The sequence below is a fragment of the Equus quagga genome, chromosome 6 (assembly GCF_021613505.1).
Source record: "Equus quagga isolate Etosha38 chromosome 6, UCLA_HA_Equagga_1.0, whole genome shotgun sequence".
NCBI classification, from domain to species: domain Eukaryota; kingdom Metazoa; phylum Chordata; class Mammalia; order Perissodactyla; family Equidae; genus Equus; species Equus quagga.
Genome location: NC_060272.1, coordinates 107,476,648 through 107,497,019, shown reverse-complemented (window position 1 = coordinate 107,497,019; position 20,372 = coordinate 107,476,648). Strand labels below are relative to the sequence as shown.

Sequence of the window (20,372 nt, the reverse complement as noted above, 5' to 3'; positions counted from 1 at the left end):
AGGGTACACCAAGATCACTCAGTGGAGAAAAGACACTCTTTTCAACAAATGGTGTTGGGAAAACTGGAAATCTACATGCTTAAAAAATAAAGTTGGACCCTTACCTTATGCTGTATAGAAAAATTAACATGAAATGAATCAAAGACTTAAACATAAGAGCTAAAACTATAAAACACTTAGAAGAAAAGATAAGAAAAAGCTTCATGACACTGGATTGGCAATGATTTCTTGGATATGACACCAAAAGTAAGAATAGATAAATTGGAATACATCAAAATTAAAAACTTTTGTGCATCAGAGGACACAGTCAATAGAGGGAAAGGGAAACCCACAGAATGGGAAAAAATACTTGCAAATTATGTATCCGATAAGGAGTTAATATCCAGGATACATAAAGAACTCCTACAACTTAACATCAAAAAACAAACAACCTGATTTTAAAGTGGGCAAAGGACTTAAATAGTTCTCCAAAGAAGTTACACAAATGGCCAATCAATTGCACATTTAAAGATGCTGAACATCATTAATCATTAGTGAAACACAAATCAAAACAACAATGCTATACCACTTCACAGTCTTTAGGATGGCTATTAAAAAATGCAGCCACATTTCTCAAAGATGAGTACTTTGTCTTCTGGGTAAATTTCATAAAAAGAATAAACCATATTTAAGCACCAACTAAGCAATGCCATCTGACATAAGCACAATAGAAATTAATTTCTTAACCTAAAGAACAACATATTGTAATAAAATAAAATTGATAGGGCTATAAACTTAAATAATTTAATATTTAGGTATACAATGTATGTTTTACTAAAAATTTGATTCATATGAAAGGCTATATATACATATGACATGAATTTGATTAATGTTGAAGGGGAATAAAATTTGTCATCCCAAAATATGCCTCTTTGGCATAATGATTATTTTAGGTTATTTTTAAACAAACAGCAGACATGAGAGAAGTTCTGAAAACCAAGTAGAAGTTACCCTTTTGTAAGAGACATTTACATTTACAATCATGTGCTGCATAACAACCTTTCAGTCAACAACGGGCTGAGTATATGATGGTGGTCCCACAAGATTAGTACCATACAGCCTAGGTGTGCAGTAAACTGTATGATTGAGGATCGAGGTTGGTCTAAGTACACTCTATGATATTTGCCAACAAAGTCGCCTATCAATGCATTTCTCAGAAAGTATCCCCTCATGAAGCAAGCAGGGCTGTATACGTAAAATCTCCATTTGTAAGGGAGTCTCCCTTGCTGTACTAGGAAGAGGGTGATAACAATCTCCAGAAACCTTTATCAGTGGAGAAGGCAAAGACTTAAATCTGCATCAAGGTTACCCTTGTTTACTGTGCTCTTCCTGGTTACCTCCCATCACTGACTCTTCACCTCCAACATCTTCTTTTGTCTTTAGCTGTAGATGGTATTTGGCTATTTCAGGGAGGCACTCAGTTTTCCTGGATCTCTCCCACATATACAGGAGGTATATAAGTTATTAAACTTTTGTTTGTTTTTCTATTAATCTCTCATATCAATTTGATTATTAGACCAGCCAAAGAACCTAGAAGGGAAGAAGGGAAAATCCATCCCCCCACCCAATGTGAAAGTTTTAAAAATTCTCTTATCTCGCTGTCATTACAAAATCTTTCTAATGTTATTATCAATGTTATGAAACACTTAGCAGCAAGTTATCCTGAAATTAAGTACAACCAGCCTAAATCTGGGAGTAAACGCAAAGTATTTTCTGATATTCATACTTTGATTTTTTTTTTCTTAAATAAAATGAAGCTTATTTCATATAACCTAGTCTTTTGTTTGGATAATCCTGCCGACTTATACTTACTGTGATTATTTATTCTAATATACCAAACTAGAAGATCTTTAGTAAGTTATACTAGAATATTAGAGAAACTTTCCTTAGCAATAATTTAAATACCCAAACTAAAGTGGATATAGCAATGTTCATAAAGAGCACACAGTAATTGATAGCAATCTTAGGAAGCATTTCTTAAAAAATTGAAAGATAGGCTTACTATTTATAAAAAGCGTTCTATGCACATGCCTAAACCAGTGTGTATACCCCCACTTCCTTGGTTTGGTGACAATACAAAAGAAAATGACTTCTGAATATTTATTACTTCGATATTTCAATTTTGTGGGAACATGCTGAAGGCACAATGAAGAAAACAGTCTCAATAAACTGACCACAAATACCACTCCATGGAGAGTGGCTCCCAGGTATAGAACTGTAGGTATTTTCTAATGTTTACTCCATAATAAAACTGTTTAAATAAAATTTAAATATCAGAAGTCTTAGTTGTGATAAAAACTTCACTTGACTTTAAAGCAGAAGTCTTGTGACAGCACTCTTCCACAGCAAATTATAGTGCTACTGGCAGCATAAATAGAAATAACATGAAGAAGTGACTATTTCCCAAAGCAGGTAGCCATGGATGTAGAAAACTGTTTATATAAAGATTGTATAACTTAATATACTAGAATATTTACAGAATTCTAAGAAAACTTTTCCCTCATTTCCAAAGAATATTAATTTGAAGAAATATTTTGGCATTAACTGGCACAATACTTACCTGTTTCTTGTGCAGAACAAACTAAACAGCTGCAGGGTAAATTTCTTTTTATGTACGGTCAGAATTAAAATTTAAAACATCACAAACCCTCAGTGAATAATAATTCTCTTGAAAACTTAGAATTTTATAAGGTAGCTATCCCACTCTAAAAACTTAAGAATGTTTATGTGGGCTTTTTTTCCCTAAAAGTAAAAAATTAAACATTAAAAAAACTTTTTAAAAGAAATCTAGTTAACATTCTTGTTTTTAAAAACAAAATGTTATAGACCATTAAGAATCTATCTTTAAGTACTTAGTTTTAGTACAAAAATCTGAAATCAAGTATATTGTATTATGATATGCTACTTTTGACTTGAAAAGTAGCCTAACGGAAGATCTCTTAATTGCATTACAATACAGATCCTTGAGGAGTCTTTACAAATTAAATAAAAATTATATTCAACTTTCTTCAAAATATCTACTAGAAATCTTTTAAAATCTAATATACTATCATTTTAGACAATTTTTGCCTTTGGTAACTACTGGTACTATTCTTTAAAGATAGTAAAAATCAAGAATTTCTTCTCTTTCCTTCCTTCCAAACGAAACATCTCAAATTTTATGTGTGAGGCTTTTTTTCCTTACATAATTTGCATTTTAAAACGAGCTCCAAAAAGTAGTCAGAAAAATAATCAAAAGTCTTAAGTACAAGTTTAAAAAAATAGCATAAACCACTGAAGATAAAGTAAGAAACTATTTTCTTTTTAGCCAAAATACCAAGTATTTTAAACTTTATATAAATAATACACATACACAAAACCCCACCGTATTTTAGGTATGGTGTCTAAAATGGAGTGGCACTAAAACCAATGAAGACAACAACAAATAACCCTTTATACTTAATTGAAAATATGTATACTCTCATTTTTCTTAAAGGCATACATTATGAATTTTCTACTGGCATTCTTGAATAAAATTAAGAAGCATACTTTCCACCAATTTACTCTCTTTTCTCCCTTGTATGTAAGAATCTCTAACAAAAGGAAATCTTTTCTATGACTGCAATAGAGATTTCTGAAAACCTAAAATATATAGTCTTCAGAAAAAAACATTCCTAACTCACTATGCATCTTTATAAGCTTATACATTTAAAACAAATCTGTTTTATGGCTTACATTCAAATTTAATGCATGACCACAGGTCCCAGGGATTGAAGAATCTTGTTGGCAGCCAATGGTTCAAGGGATGACAATATTCTTGGCATTCGTAATCTCAAAATTTTAAAAGAAAACTATTCACTGTAGTCTTAGAAAAACTTGTATATAGTTCTATTTAAAAAGCATACTCACCACAAACAGATACAAGAGAGACAAATAAGAAAATAGATTGTGTTATATCTTTGTAAACTTGTTCCATTTCAAAATGTATTCTTTAGGGTTAGGGAAATTTCCTATACAAATAAAACTAAACATTTGTTCCCTTTGCTTTGAAAAACATTTACAGTACATAGAACAACAAGCTAAAAGTATACACCTGTTTATATTGCTGGCCAGTGATATAGATGAACAAGGACACAAAGGTACTTATTCAATTATCTCAGCATCTTAATTTGTCTGTATAGAGAAGTTACTGTAGATTGACTATGGAAAAATTAGAAAACATCATTAGTGAACACTAGCCCTTGTGTAAAACATCACACAAGGTGTCAGAGTATTATACATTCACTGTGGTAAAAACTGTACATACATATTCTATGCATTTTTAACTTGGCAAAATTTACATGACAATTTTTTTCATCTCTTAAAATTCTGAGTTGAGAAAAGTCTATTTTTTTTTGTTTGGCAAAGAAAGGTGACTTAACTGACTGATTAGGTTCATGAAACTTTTTACAGTATACTTTGCTAAGGACTTTTCATCAATGTCTTTAACTGGTATCCTCATGAAGAAAAACTCAATAAACTTTGAAAGTTTTGAGCAGGTATTTCCACATCTTTGCTGGCTAGCATCATGATATACACAAAATGATATATGTAATAATAGTCCAGGGCAATGTGAAATACAAAACTTTGTTCTGTAAGTCTATTTTGGTCTCAGCGTGAAGTTCTTTTCTTTCATCCAGCCATGTTGTCCCTTATTTGATCAACTCGAAGAGCTAGGTCTCTGAAAGAGGGGCGCTGATTTACATTGTTGTTCCAGCATTGTGTCATGATCACATAAATCTGTAAAAGAAAATAAAACAAAATTACAATGCATACAAAGTGCCATCTTTTAACTGGCGAAAGCATGAATTCAGAACTCCAACTTAATTTTCCTATACAAGTATCATGGCTTAGATCCACAGTCATATGATTATGCTATTTATCTAAAAGCTCAGCAAATTAAATTTCATAAAATGACCTAACATCCTTGGGTAAAAGGAGAAAGAAAATGCATGACTACTGTGCATAAAAAGTTTTTTTTCTTACCTCATCTGGGCATCCATCTGGTTTTGGTAATCTTCCATTATTCTTTAGGAGTTCTATCAAATGAAACACAATCATCTGTCCTTGTTTGTCATTGCCAATCATACGCATAAATTCCTGAAAAACAAACCCATGTTTCAATGAGATTTTTTTGATATATTGAATTTGAAGCAAAATCCTTTCTCAGTTTCTTCCAGTAAATGGGAAAATGTCTGTATATGTATGTTTTCTTATATGTTGGAAACCTTTTAAAAACAGACTATTTTAAGAATCATTAACTTCCTTTTCAGTCATATTTCAGAAAGGACTGTTAAATGTGGAACCTCTATAATGCCATTATTCTCTGAGAAGAGATCAAAGTAAGTGAACTAAAAACATATTTACTTCGGTTTTTTGGTTGTTGTCGTTTTAACACATCATATTACATTTCACGTGAAATAAAAAGTTGAATGTAAAAGAGGCCATAATAAAAAGAAAATGCAGAATGAATATTTAAACATAAATGCAATGGAGAGAAAATGTTCATGTTAGAAATTCATAAAATTAAAGTTTGAACTATAAGCTAGAGAAATATTTACAATGAACATATCATTTATAAATTGGTAAGAAAAATTACCAATATGAAAATAGGCACAACACATGAGCAGACACTGCACACACACACATACTCATCCCAAATACCCAATAAATATGTACTGTCACGTTAGTAGGAGAAATGCAAATTAAAATTAAATATATACAACTTCTCTCCTATCAATTTGGCAAAATTGAATAAAAATATAATGGTCAATACTGGCAGATGAAGAAATGAACACGCCTAATGCACTGCTAATGAGAGTAATTTGGTAGAGCTTTTCTGGAAAGCATTCTGAAATAATCAAAACTCTTTAAAAGAGTTTATAAACTTTTCATTTATAATTATACTTTTATTCTAAGGTGACAACCAGAGATAAACAATATGTATGAGAATATTCACTTGTTCATTGAAGTGTTACTTAAGACTGAAAAATGAAAAATGATTGTCCAGAAATATCTTAATGATGAAATGCTACCCAGAAGTTGGACATCATATTTGCAGTAAATATTTACTAATACAGGGAACTATCCATGCTTAATACAAACTGGATGGTATGACCTTTATTTTATAAAAGAAATATTTTTAACAAAATTTCACTTTTATATACAAAATTAAAAGAAGCCTGGAAGAAAACATATCACAATATTAAAGTAGTTATCTCTGAGCAGTTGAATTAAAGATGATTTTTGTTCATACTTTCCTATATTTAAAAAAATCTATAATGTACAGGAAAAAAATTACTTTAAAAGGTTTACTTTAACCTTTGCAATAATTCCTAGAACAAATGAGCTTATTTGATTTACTAAAAATAATACTAAGACAACATACTAAAGAGTACTCAACGCCCCCTTTTTAAAAATTCAAGTTAATTTAATTAATAAGTTTAGGGTTATTTTCTCAGATGTTGTCTTACAAACAAGCAATAAGAGGCTCTAAAATGAGCCCTAAGATTAACATTATTCTTTGGAAAAATCTTTTCTCATATTAAAAAAGTTGAAAGTAAATAAAAAGCACACCAACCGCTGGTGGACTTTTACTCTTCTCAATATATGTGAAAAGTTCATACAGAACCACTCCAAAGCTCCAAACATCTGAGGCCACAGAAAACTTGCTCTCTGTCAGCGATTCTGGAGCATACCTGTAACACATTGAAAGCATTCAAAAGACAGTTACTTGATATGCCAATTCTTGATTTTACCTGCAAATCACTGGATTAAAAAAAAAGGGGGCCAGCCCTGTGGCTGAGCGGTTAAGTTCGAGGGCTCCACTTTGGCGGCCCAGGGTTTCACTGGTTCGGATCCTGGGCGCAGACATGGCACTGCTCATCAGGCCATGCTGAGGCAGTGTCCCACATGCCACAAGTAGAAGGACCCACAACTAAAATATACAACTATGTACTGGGGGGATTTGAGGAGAAAAAGCAAAAAACAAAAACGAAAGATTGGCAACAGTTCGTAGCTCAGGTGCCAATCTTTAAGGAAAAAAAAAATCATTGGGTTAAAAGGTGTACAGAAAAGAGTTAACATAGCAGGCCTGAGGCTGCCATCTTCGAAAAGGCCTGCTTGCTTACAATGTTGATACCTGACTGGTGCCTGAGAACTTAGATTTCAGGAGGGTTTCCACAATTCCCTAAATGGTAAGAGTGGCTCACTGTGCCTATATTGTTTCTGCAAACAATACGGTTTATTCTGAACATCTGCTTTCCTTCTGAGAATCTGGAATTTTGATATGTGTCAGGCAGAGTATGCCTATGTACCCAGTCCCAATAAAAACCTTAGGTACTGAGTCTCTAATGAGCTTCCTTAGTAGACAACATTTCACACGTGTTGTCACAATTTACTGCTGGGGGAATTAAGCATGTCCCATGTGACTTTACTGGGACAAGACCCTTGGAAGTTTGTCCTTGGTTTCCGCCAGGCTTTGCCTCAGATGCCTTTTCCCTTTGCTGATTTTGCTTTTATCTTTCCCTGTAATGAATCATAGTTATGAGTATTGTCACTGACTAACTGCCCCGCAGAACTCAAGGGAGGTTTCAGAAGCATTTAACTGTTTCTTCAAATTGTTTTTTTCTTTTTAGTTAAGAGATGTAATCACCAACCACCCTGAAACAGACCAAGCCCCACTGCAAGAGCAGCACCTGTGGGGATGCACAAACTGTGCCTGTGCAGGTGAATACCCACCTCTCCCTTTCGAATATTCATTCCCTATCCAAAATAAAAGGCCCCTGCTGTCCTGTGCTCTGGGACAGCCATGACTTCAGAAATGATTCCTAGTGGTCTCCTATTTGCTGTAAATAAGCTCTACTTTGTGTGACAATTACTTCTGGTGGAGAGTCTGATTTTAATTCACCAGGAAGTGAACCCACTTTGGTTCGGTAACAGTGTGGCTGTTTGCTGAGTCCTGTGAGTCCTCCTAGTGAATCATCGAACCTGAGGGTGGTCTTGGGAACCTCTGATACACAAAGATAACTAAAATCCAAAAAAATTTATTTTTGTCTCTATAGGTAACAGCAGTGTTAACTGCAAAGCACCTTCTAAGAACTGAAAAATAAGCTGCTCTTTGCAAGTTAAGCTTTAAATGAATCCTGATAAGTATCATAGTGGGGAAAAAATGGCTTCTAAGCTGGAGCAAGACTTGAAGCTATTAACATATAAAAGAAAGAACCTGTTAATCAGAAAGGGGGTAATGATGAGAGGGAGCACAGAAAATAGAAAGCCATGGGGGGAAATGGTGTCACTGTCCACTCATATATCAACACTATGCAAGGGAGAATTTTGGTCAATGCACTGAATACCATGATTCCATTGCTAATGGGTTTATCCTTATTATAAAGGATGGTGACAGAGATATGTTTTAGACTGATGAGATTAAAAGTATGAATTACATAAATTTAATCTCTCCTTCAAAGCAAATTTAAGTTTTCTCATTTCCACAAATCCTCCTCTGACTACTCAAGGTCTTAATGACCTTATGCTACTGAATTTCTAGAGTACTTAAAAGTCCATATTCCACAATTAACCACGTAAAGGTATATTCTTTTTATAGTTAGTTTTTAAGAAATTTTTAGATACTTAGTTATGTTATTTTTAAATGTATGTTAGTTTTATCCCACAAATGAAATATAATCTCTTTCAAGACAGTGCTACTCCCCCAACCCTTTCAAAGTATTTTGTTCCTTTGGTTTCCATGAAAGCACTCTTAGTAATTCCCACCCCACCAGCCCCATCTCCAAGGCTGTTTTTCTCTCTCCCATCATTTATATAAGGATAAATACAAATCAAAAAATAAAAAAAATAATTCTCCCTCTTGAAAATGAGGGGAAAGACTCTTCTTCCTTTTTTCTTAGAGCATTTACTTTAGAAAACCTCTAACTGTAAATTCTTTGTCTCTTTGAAATATATGTAAATCTTTATTAAAGCTTTTTCTTAAAAACCTCTTGCCAGATTTATGATCCAGGAATTTCTTTCTCAAGAACCTGAGAACCATCTCTTTGGAATGGAATCATCATGGAAAATAGCACCCTACCTCCCAGTTTCTGTGAGAGGATAGAAGCCTAACTTTGGCAGGTGCCTCCTTCCAAGTTGCAAAACTACCTCCTGTTGTAAAGATAGGAGAAGTTTATTTTTCCTTTGGATAAAGCCAATTAGCTAACACAGATGGTCACTCCAATTACCAAGTAAATTTAGGATGAACTATGGGTGACAAATGGTGCTGTCAAGTCCTCTTACTTGAGGACTAGTTATTGTTCATCTTGAGAACATGTATGTAACAGATTGACTCTCCTTGGCCACATGAAAGGGTGAGATTTCTTTCCGTCTTTGCAATCTCTTAGCAGATTGCTTGTGACGCATATTACTTTCTGGATTAATGCTTATTCAGTAATAAAACTGTTTTCCTTCTCTTCTATCTTTGTGGAGAGGTTTTCTAGGTTGGGAGGAGAGCTTATTTTGAATTATATTTCCCTAACACTAACCCGTCTTTTCTCCATTCTCTAAATTTGAGTTTCCCCAAAGTTCCATCATCAGATCTCTTCCCCTCTGTCAAAAACCTTCCCTTAGATAGTATCACCCACCTATTTACTAAAGTCTCCTAAATTTATAACCATATCTTTGACCCTTCTTTTTGTGCTTCAGACTTACTGAACATGTCCGTATTAAAGTTCTATAGGTAAACAGAACTCCATCCCCGCCTTTTCCAAAACCTGCTGATTATTTTACTTTCCCTATGCATGAATGGCATCACAATCTACCCAACTCCTGAAGCTGGAAATCTTAAGAATTATTTTTGACTCATCTTTCACTCCAATGTCCAATGAACCACCTAGTACCTTTAGAGTATATCTTAGAAATATCTCAAATCAGTCTCCTAAACCAAAATTGCTGTTACAGTCTTGGGTCAGATCCTTATCTCATGACTAGTACAGCGGTCCTCAAACCACGTGGAGTCACCCCAGGGATATATAAAGATCTTCCAAGGGGTACTCTACAGCAAGAACAGTATAAGGATCCTCTAGAAGTCTAAAATTCTGCTTCAACAATTTAAAAAAATATTTTAGCAGAATCATTTTCCCCTCAGTTCTTAATACCAACCCTAGGACATGCTGAAACATGCCGTTAGCTTAAAACAAAGAGCACTTCTGAACAACAAAAGCAATATAGATGACAAAGACTCTTTTAAACGATACTGTAATTTTTTAAAGATATGATGGCTAAATATTATGGATAAAAATTATGTGTGATTTCTTTCAGACTTCAGAGTTAGTGTTCATTATTCAATGTTAGCTAAAACCTATGTTATCAAATCATATTCTGAAATATTTATATAAAATTTAGTCAACCTCAATTAATTGAATAAAACATTTAATTTTTTTTGCTAATATAAAAATAAAACTATATGACTAGTTTTTAGTAGTATATAGCTTTTTCATTAAATACATAGGAAAATTTTGATCATGATGAAAATGATGTCGTTTCTGATTTTTATACAAGCTGCTTATTTAAAAAGTCAAACAGAGTTCAACACATACCTCTCCCCAAAACATTTACTGAAGGAATACTATGCATTTTGCCATATACTTTACTTCATAAGTTATAATCTAGCTACATTTTATTCTGTATCATTTATTGCAAATTAAGTAATGAGAAATTACTTATTTTCATAACAATATGAAATTAATTATACTAGATATATATCATTTTAAGCTTATCTTGACTGCCCTTGTGATTTATCTTTCCAAATATTCAGGGAGAAATACAGGGCCCAAAATTTATATAATCTGGGGGCTTTCTTTATGACAAAGAATATAAAATTACGTATAAAAGTGAGTATTTAAAATTAGAAAAGAAGGAATCTTGGAAGGAAGGCACTCTGGTGGATATGCTTTGTTAGCTTCACTATAAAAAAGCCTCTGCACATGTGTTCTGCAACTTATTTCTGTGTTTTAAAAAGTAATATTTCATAATATTGATATACTTATTTAAATTAAAAAATGAAGTCAGACTTTTTCTGTCAGAAATTAAGTGTGATTTGTTTATGAGGCCTAGCATTGCTAAACGGGTTGTATGAGGATATTCTTCATAAACTGACTCAACCTTTGAGGCAGCACAAAGGTTTGCCATATTTAAATCATGTATTTAAAATATTATAAAAGATGTTATTAAAAAATACTGTGTCAAAATTAACAATATATTTTTTTGCAACCTTTTTTGAATGTATCAATTTAAACAAGATGCCTCTAAATGAGAGTAACACCACGACTGCAATTAATTTGAACAAGTTTTTTGGTACACTTCCCAGAAACTGAGAATAACTCTAATAATTGGGTAGTAAATCCACTTTTGAAAATCAAGTGGGTTTAATTCTTTGCTTTCAATAAAATTGAAAAAAGAATGGATCTAATGAAATTGCCAGATATATAAATTTTAATGGTAGATCCCTGTATATATTTTTTTGCTACATATCTCAGGAGTCATAGAAATCAATATTGTTATAACAAAACTTCCATTCCTATCTACTTATTTACACAAATGAGTTTTCTCAGTGTTTACATCTATGAAATGGAAAATAAACCTAGGTTTTATGCTGAATCTGGTCCCATTACAGAAATAAATAACATTCTTCCAACAATATAGGAACTAATGGGGGGGCGGTGGGGAAGCTCCATTTATCTCTTTAAGAAATGTCTCCAATAAAAGTTTTTCAACAATTATCCAAATTTGTGAGTTATTTATATTGCTTTGGAAAATTTCATCCTGATAATAACTTCAGTGATAACTCAATCCAGAAGAAAAATGTGAACACTTAGGAGTTTTGTGGTCACAGGAAATTTAAAAATCAATTTCAATTTATGTACATATTTTGGTTACAAAAGAGATAGATGATCAAAAGATTTTCCAAGTATAAAATATAATACATTATGTAAAATTCTTGGTGAGAAGGGAAGTGGAAATATAATTTTAAGGACAAAAAGGAATGATGTAAAGTTTCTATCAAAAATAAAATGCCTGTTCCTATACATTTTAAAGTGGGTGACAATGGGTATCATATTGCTGTGGTACTTAGATTTCATCGGATACGTCTAAAGATTGATATAATTGTTATTTAAATGTCAATATTTTAGGAAATATATTATTTACAACTACTTAAATTTATAAGGAAAAAATTTAGCTATCAATTTAAAAATGTGCAAGAAAGGATACAGTTTTTCATAATTCTCCCAGTGGGTATAAATACACAAAGGTTTGAAAACCAATGGCCTAGATTCCTACAAAAGTTGCCTAACTAGCCTTCTCTCTACTGTTAGCCTCTCCTTAATACAACGTACCCTCTATACCAATAGTTCTCAAATCTTTTGGTCTCAGGCTCCCTATACACTCTCAAAAAGTACTGAAGTCTCCAAAAAGCTTTTGTTTATGTGGCTTATATCTACTAATATTTACTATATTAAATATTAAAACTAAGAAAATAGAAAAGTATTTAATTCATTAAAAATAATAAACCCAGTACATGTTAACGTAAATCACATTTTTATAAAAAATAACTTTCCAAAAACAACAAAAAAATTTGTAAGAGTAGCATTGTTTTACATTTGTGTAAGCTTCTTTAATGTTTGGTTTAATAGAAGACATATCTTATAGCTTCTGGAAAATTCCACGATATTCTCATGAAAAAACGAGAGTGAAAAAGGCAAACAACATCTTAATATTATTATGAAAATATTTTTAACCTTATGGAATCCCTAAAGTAGGTATCTGAGGTCCCTACACTTTCAGAACTGCTGTTCACCACCAAGAGTAGAGCTATCCTCCTAAAATATGAATCTCCTCATGTTATTCCCTCAGATAAAGCCTCTATAATTTCCCACCTACACACTGTCTACTGAATAAGTTCTGAACTCATTAACATAGTATACAGGGCTCAAACCTTTCCAGTTCCAATTACTCCCTATTTGTTCTGTGATGATGCCATTCACTTGGAAGCTCCTGATCCTCTTGTTCTTGTCATCCTCCTCATGGAATGGCCTTCTTGTCTATTTAAAAAACTATTAATCAATAGTTGAAATGTCATCTCTTAGTTGTAGTTTTCTCTGATTAATTTAAACCCTCAGCAGAATTATTTGCATTCTTATATTTTCCCAACTTCTTCTTCATTATTGCACTTACACAATGCACTGCAATGATCTGATTATACATTTGATTTTCCCCAAACTGTGAGCTTTTAAAGGGAAGAGATTATGAGTAGTGGACCTGTCAGTTGAATTGGCCTGCCATATCAAACTTTTCCTTTTAGTTCAGCCTTCCTAGTAAGAGACAGTTCTTTTTTCCCGTTGCTGATCCTATCTTCTTATCCCAATCTCCTTGTACGGTGTTTGGAACACAGTGGGTACTTAATAAAAGTTTATTACATTGTATTTATTAAGTATGCCCAAATCACTGGAAATTCATATAACTAATATTTATGGATTGCTAGTTAATTCCATTTAACTTCTTTAATTTCTTATTCTAGAAAAAAAGAATGAAATTCATGTATCACTGAGGACATGACCAAAATAGTCAAGTTTAGATGAGTCCTTTTTTTTTTCCACTTCTATCCTAAAAATAATTAGATGATGGTAATGCTAACAATTATCATCAGGATAGTCCTTAAAAAGTGTTTTTATCATCATGAGAAATTTCAAAAATATACAAATTAGAGAACAATGAATAACCATGTATCTGCCACTTAGTTAAATTCATTGCTCACACCTTGTTTTACCTACTATTCCCCACCTCCACCCCACTAGACTTATATGAAGTGAATTCCAGACATGACATTATTTCAGCCATAATTATTACAGTACGCATCTGTGAAAGTTAAGGATTCTTCTTTAAAACACATTCACGATACCAGTACAAATTATTCTTCTGTGCAAATAATCCATTTGTTCTAAAACATTGGTGTTTTCTTGCCTAATTTCTTTCCAGCCTAACAATTTGCAATAGCTGTAGATTACTGGGGTAAATTCTAAGATTCACAGATACAAAATAAAATGAAGATAAATAACACATACAGGTGATACATGAACTTAGCAGTAGCTAACTGAATAATCTATACATTTCTAATAATTCTGATAAATCCCAGAGAAATATTTATAAATTGACAGTTACATATTAGTAATTCTAAGTCAGATACCCAAGACGTAAAATAAAATATACTTAAAATAAATGAAACCCATTCCTTAACACTAAAATTTGATTGAAACAACATAATCTTAATAGTATTATTTCAGCAGATGCATAAACCAGAGTTAAAGTCTATTTTGAGTATATCCCAAACCAAACATTTAAATATAATTTCACCAATTATCCCTATAAAACAAAATGTACCTTAAATGAACTCAGGCATAAAAAAGAAAACCTTGCATCAAAGCACATATCAATGAGAACAATAATGTATACCATATAAAAAATTAGGTTTGTGTGTTCTTTGCAATTCACAATTTTAATGGAAGATCAAAAGTTACCTTTAGCTTCAAACTGCTGCAACATATAAAATATTTAATTAATGTCATGAGCACCATAATAGTTAAGAAAGCTTAAAAACACAAACTCTGGGATCAGACTATCCAGGTTTGAATCCTAGTTCTGCCATTTATTGATCACGGGACTGTGAGCAAGCTATTTAACCTGTCTACGCTTCAGTTCCTTCATGCTTAAGATGGAGAGAATAATACATATTCTCCAAAGGTTGTTATGAGGATTAAATGAAATAATCCATAAAATGCATTTAGCCCAATGTAACCATGTGATAAATTTTCACTATTATAAATATATAAATGATGAACTATTAATAATAGTAAAAATAAAGTTTGAAGTTTGTGCTCTAAAATTTCATTTTATTGTACTAAAATATACTCACCAGAATATGGGACTTTCACCAGGTTCTTTCACTTTGTAGTATTCTTTGTCTTGTGGCAAGACTTTGGTTAACCCAAAATCTCCAATTTTAACTCTGTTTTCATTTTCCACCAATATATTCCTTGTTGCCAGATCCCTGTGGATATATCTTTTTGTACCAAGATATTCCATACCCTATGGATAAAATAACATTTTTCTTTAGCTAGTTTTACAAACATAAACAATTTAAATGGTCTTATCTTTGTATACTTCCTTAATTATCTAAGAAAAACTCTAGAGAATTTCTTAACAATTACTTCAACATGCTCTCTTCATCTACAACAAATAGCCAGAATATTAGGTACCTTGCATATCTGAGATGTGTACTGCAGAAGTTTTTTATGATCTATCCGTTCTTTATGTTTTTGGAGATAGTCTCGTAAACTTCCATATGGTAAATATTCCATAATTAATCTTAGATTACGCCGGCCTTTTAATATACAAATGGGAACATAATGTTTTACTTTGCCATATTTTACTGATGAAATATTAGAAAATAACCACAGATGAATGATTTAAAGATAAATAAAATCTGAGTCTAAGATGACAAAACTTGATTATAAATTAAATGTGATGTAGTAGTTAATAACACAGGCTTTTTGAATCAAAAAGTTTTGAAAAGAAGCTTTAAAAATAGTTAAGTTTTAGTGTTCTGTAACCCTTTATGCAAACCAAAATAAGCTGATGAGAAAACTTCCTTTCTCCTCATCTATATCGAATAAAAGTATCTAACTTAAAAACAGTATTTTCATAGGAAATGTGAACAAAGACAACATTTCTTTAAAAATGATATTCTCTTGGTAAGTTTAAGCAAGAACAGTAATCAGCATCCTCAGTGAAGAGAATGACTAACCAATCAGCCAAAGACTTCCTGTACTTATATAGCCCACCATCACCAAGCGAAATCTCCAGTCATATAGAATGCTTCTCCCTCTGGGCACTGGTATATTATAAGTCCAGATCTTGAGACATTATATGTTTATACTACCCAAGATGCCAAAGACATACCTTGAGTTCAAAATAGGTTTCAATGGGCAACATACCAGCACTGTAGCACACTCCCTTGTACTTTACAATGTTGTCATGCTGCAGGGATTTAAGGATTTCAATTTCCCTTTCAAAGTCTCTGAGGTGCTCTTCAGTACTGTGCTGGAGCTTTTTCACAGCCACCACCTCCCCAGTGTTGTCTTGTAGAGGGTCATAACGGCACATCTCCACACTCCCAAAATTACCCTAAACAACACATCACATTAGGATAGAAATCTCAAGTTTTCTAGAAAAATTACTAACAATTTCCAAATATACAGGCAATTCCAGTAGCTAGAATTAGCAGACATAGCTCTAAGCTTACATTAGGCAACTTTCAGAACAAGAAAAGGAAATAATTATAACAGGTGGGTAGTAAACCTATATATTTAATTTCTTCAAAAGGAATTACAGACTGAAATATAAACAATTTCTAAAAATGCAATTTCCAAATAATACAATTTGTAAAAGCCTTTAAACAAATCATGAACATTAATTATTAAGATACATCAAGGGACATGCCAGGAAATTCCTAAATTTCTATCTCTAACTTCCAGGAAGAACTTTGCTTCTTCATAAGGTAACTTCTGATATCACTGTCAGTGAGCTGGATGGAATAAAGGTTTGTTATGGATTGAATGTCTATGCCCCCACAAAATTCCTATGATAAAGCTCTAAACCCAATGTGAGAGCATCTGGATGCAGGGCCTGCAAAGAGGTGATAAAGGTTAAACAAGTCATAAGGGTGAGGGCTTAATCCGACAGGTCTGGTGCCTATACAAGAAGAGATACCAGAGCTCTCTGCTATTTGAGGATACAATGAGAAGGTGGCCACATGCAACCAAGAAGACAGTCCTCACCAGAAACGAAACCCTGCTAGAACCTTAATCTCGAACGTTCCAGCCTCCAGAACTATGAGAAATAAATGTCTGTTGTTTAAGCCACCTAATCTATGATATTTTGTTATGGCAGCCAGAGCAGACTAATACAAGGTCTGATTTATTGCTTAAGGAAGTAAGAAATTCTTAGCTTATGGGGATGTTCCTATATTTTTTTAAAATGTAAGTCTTCAAAGAAATCTATTCTGTTTTTATTTAATATTCATTACCTATATAGAATTGATAAACTGATACACAACATTTAAAATTAAATTTTTTGGCATTAATCAAATTAGTATATTTTGGATATTATTGCACTATTAAAAAATAAAACAATGTAGTCCTTGAGCTACAAGATTCAAAGTGACTATATTTTCAATTATATACTTAAAGTCAGTTAAAACAAAACCTAGACCATACGTAAACCCAAAGTTAAACCTCCAATTACACAGGCCACACAGCAAGGTTGATAAGACCTGGGACTCTGGAGTCAGACAGATTGGAGCTAGAATCTTAGTCCACTACTTACTCTCTTTGGGACCTTGGGCAAGTCACTTCCCTCTCTAATACCAGCTTTCTACTTCTTAAAATGGAGGATAATAAAATATCTCATATTGCTGTTGTGAGAAATTATTCCAAAACATAATTTAAAAAACAAAAGTGGGAAATAATAGAGTGTCATATTCTTTCCTCCTAATTAACATTGTCAATAAAATTTATTTTCCAGTGCCATTATATATTCCTTGAAAATATGATTTTTAATTTTTGTATATTATCTCATGAACTTTTAAAATTGGAAAGATAAATGTATAATGTATAGAAAAGTTTTAAAAATTAATACATTCATGTCATTTCAATGATATTCATAACTATTTACGGACATCTCTATTAGGGATACTTTCTTTAAAGTGGAATTAGCTGTTTAAAGAATATGGATATTTCAAAGGCCCCTGATACATGCTGCAGCAGAAGCTCTCTTGCAGGGGCTACCAATTTATGTTCTAATAAACAGTGAGAAAAGTGTCAATTTTATCATATCCTGCCAACACTGGCCATTATAGTTTTGCTAAATCTTTGTCAATTTGATAGGCACAAATCAATCTCAGTGTTTTAAGTAGGAATGTCTCTGTTTTAGTTTGGAAGAAGAAGGTGAAAGCAAACACTGAGCGTGAAGAGATAGATTGAAGATAGCAAACGAGAAGGAACTGTAATGTTTGGAATGGGCACCAGAGAAGAAATCAAACAATGGAGAATAAAAGAGTCCTAAGTGCCAGTTAATGTTGGCAATCAATTTGCAACAAAGAAAATAAACATTTATATCTGATTTTTTCTTACACTGAGAGATGGAAGCACAAATAGAAAAAAAAAATTCTGAATTGTATTGTTTCTGTACTAGGAAATGACAGGGAAAATAAAACAGATAATCAAGGGATGAGGGTGATATAATTGTGGACACCAATGAAAGCAGAGTTTAAATGGTCCACCAAGAGATCTACCCAGCTTAGGAAAGGAGAGAGCTGAATCTAGAAGTTACTTAATAGCTTTTAGGAAGAGGAAAGGGTCAAAAACACCGGCAATAACAAAGATTCAAAAAGAAGGATTTATGTGTTGGGAAGAATCAAAAGAGACAAAGTTATAGTTAGACAAAGAGATTTCAGGGTCTGAAACTTCATAAGTAAAATTATTGTGAGGGATTATAGAGTTCAAAGTGAACTCATTTAACATAGACATAGATTCGGGGTATAGAAGTTGAGGAATTTTAAAAAGGTAATTGAAAGGTGCCCAAAATAATGACCTTATGTGAAGATGAAAACAATGAGCACCAAAAGTAGTCAAGGGATGTGGAGCACTGACTAAGATATTAGCCAATGATGAGACAAGGAGAGAATAACAATCACAGAGGAATATAAATGATGCTGATAGTTTGAAAGTGGTAGCAGTGAGGTCCAGATCTCTGTATCCCAGATCTGCACCATGGAGGAACAAGGAATAAAGAGGATTTTAAAAAGCTAGGTTTTAGTTGAGATGAAGAGGTAAACCATATAAGTATATGTAGGCATGAAGATAAAGGAAGAAAATACTCATTTTGAAACTCAATTAGCAGAAGAAAGGTTTCACAATATTTTCTTAGCTCTTTTTTTGAATATTAAATTAAAATTTACCATTATTTCTCTTCATGTAAAAAACACAGATATAATTTTAAGTAAAAATTCTTCTTTTGAATATTTCGCCATGCTGCTAATTGAAAAGGATAATAAAGGAATGTACATCAATAGCTGTTTTTTAATAAAATGAAAGGTGAGATGCATCACTTTTGTAGGAATGGCATTTTAGATTGTTTCAATAAGGCAATACAAATAGCCAAACAGACCACTGAACACATCAATTCTTTCAAACAGGCAAAGATGAAATTACTATTATAGTGTTAAATGCAGCCAGGAAATATCCACATTAAAATACCTACAATCGACTAAAGACCATACCATTTTCTTTTCATTTCCTGCAAACTAAATTACTGAGAAATTATTTGGTTGAAAATATATTTTGAAAATGCCTTCCTTACAGTCTCCTCAATTTTTATTATGTTTAAAATGATTTTAAGCCCAAAGAACTATGTAAAAACTAAAAATGTTAAAAATCAAAAGGAAAGTAACTCAAAGTTGCAATAAGGGGAAATGTTGTAAACAAATTATAGTACATTCGCTTTTAAAATTATGTTTCAAAAGAATATTAATAGGGGGCCGGCCCGGTGGCGCAGCGGTTAAGTTCACACGATCCGCTTCTCGGTGGCCCGGGGTTCGCTGGTTCCGATCCCGGGTGCGGACATGGCACCGCTTGGCATGCCATGCTGTGGTAGGCATCTCACGTATAAAGTAGAGGAAGATGGGCACGGATGTGAGCTCAGGGCCAGGCTTCCTCAGCAAAAACAGGAGGACTGGCAGTAGTTAGCTCAGGGCTAATCTTCCTCAAAAAAAAAGAAAAAAATGGAAAAAAAAGAATACTAATAACATATGATCATATAATAAATGAAAAATAGCAAGATAGAAAACTGTATATATATTATGGTTTCACTTTTGAAACAGTCTGTGTGTAGAGACTAGAATGAAGGAAATGCATGTGTATTTTCCAATTTCTCTACAAAAAATACATATCACTTTCATAACTTTAAAAAAGAAAAAATACTTTATAATTTAGTCTGATTTTTCCTCCTTGTTAACCTAAATTAGTGATGTTTTGAAGTACTCTTTGTTATGTCTATTTCTTAAATATCAGTATATATTGCTGAATTATAATCATTATACTCATTGTTTTACTTCAACATATGTACCTAGTAAAGTGTTAGCGGCTAAGGCAACATTTTTTTTTAACTTTTTATTGAGATTATGATAGTTTACAACCTTGTGAAATTTCAGTTGT

At 32.6% G+C, this 20,372-nt stretch overlaps 1 protein-coding gene across 3 annotated transcripts in view; it reads right to left on the bottom strand.

The window, feature by feature from the left end:
- Positions 1–1,015: 1,015 nt before the first annotated feature.
- The window catches only part of JAK2 (Janus kinase 2), a 140,172-nt gene continuing 120,815 nt past the window's right edge, over positions 1,016–20,372 (bottom strand). For all 3 annotated transcript variants that reach the window (XM_046664544.1, XM_046664545.1, XM_046664547.1), the window contains 6 exons: positions 16,095–16,284; positions 15,357–15,481; positions 15,014–15,186; positions 6,638–6,755; positions 5,044–5,157; positions 1,016–4,797 (listed from right to left, as the gene is read on the bottom strand). In XM_046664544.1, coding sequence (XP_046520500.1) covers positions 4,690–4,797; positions 5,044–5,157; positions 6,638–6,755; positions 15,014–15,186; positions 15,357–15,481; positions 16,095–16,284 — 828 coding nt within the window. In that variant the 3' untranslated portion in view covers positions 1,016–4,689. The remainder of the gene's footprint in view (positions 4,798–5,043; positions 5,158–6,637; positions 6,756–15,013; positions 15,187–15,356; positions 15,482–16,094; positions 16,285–20,372) is intronic.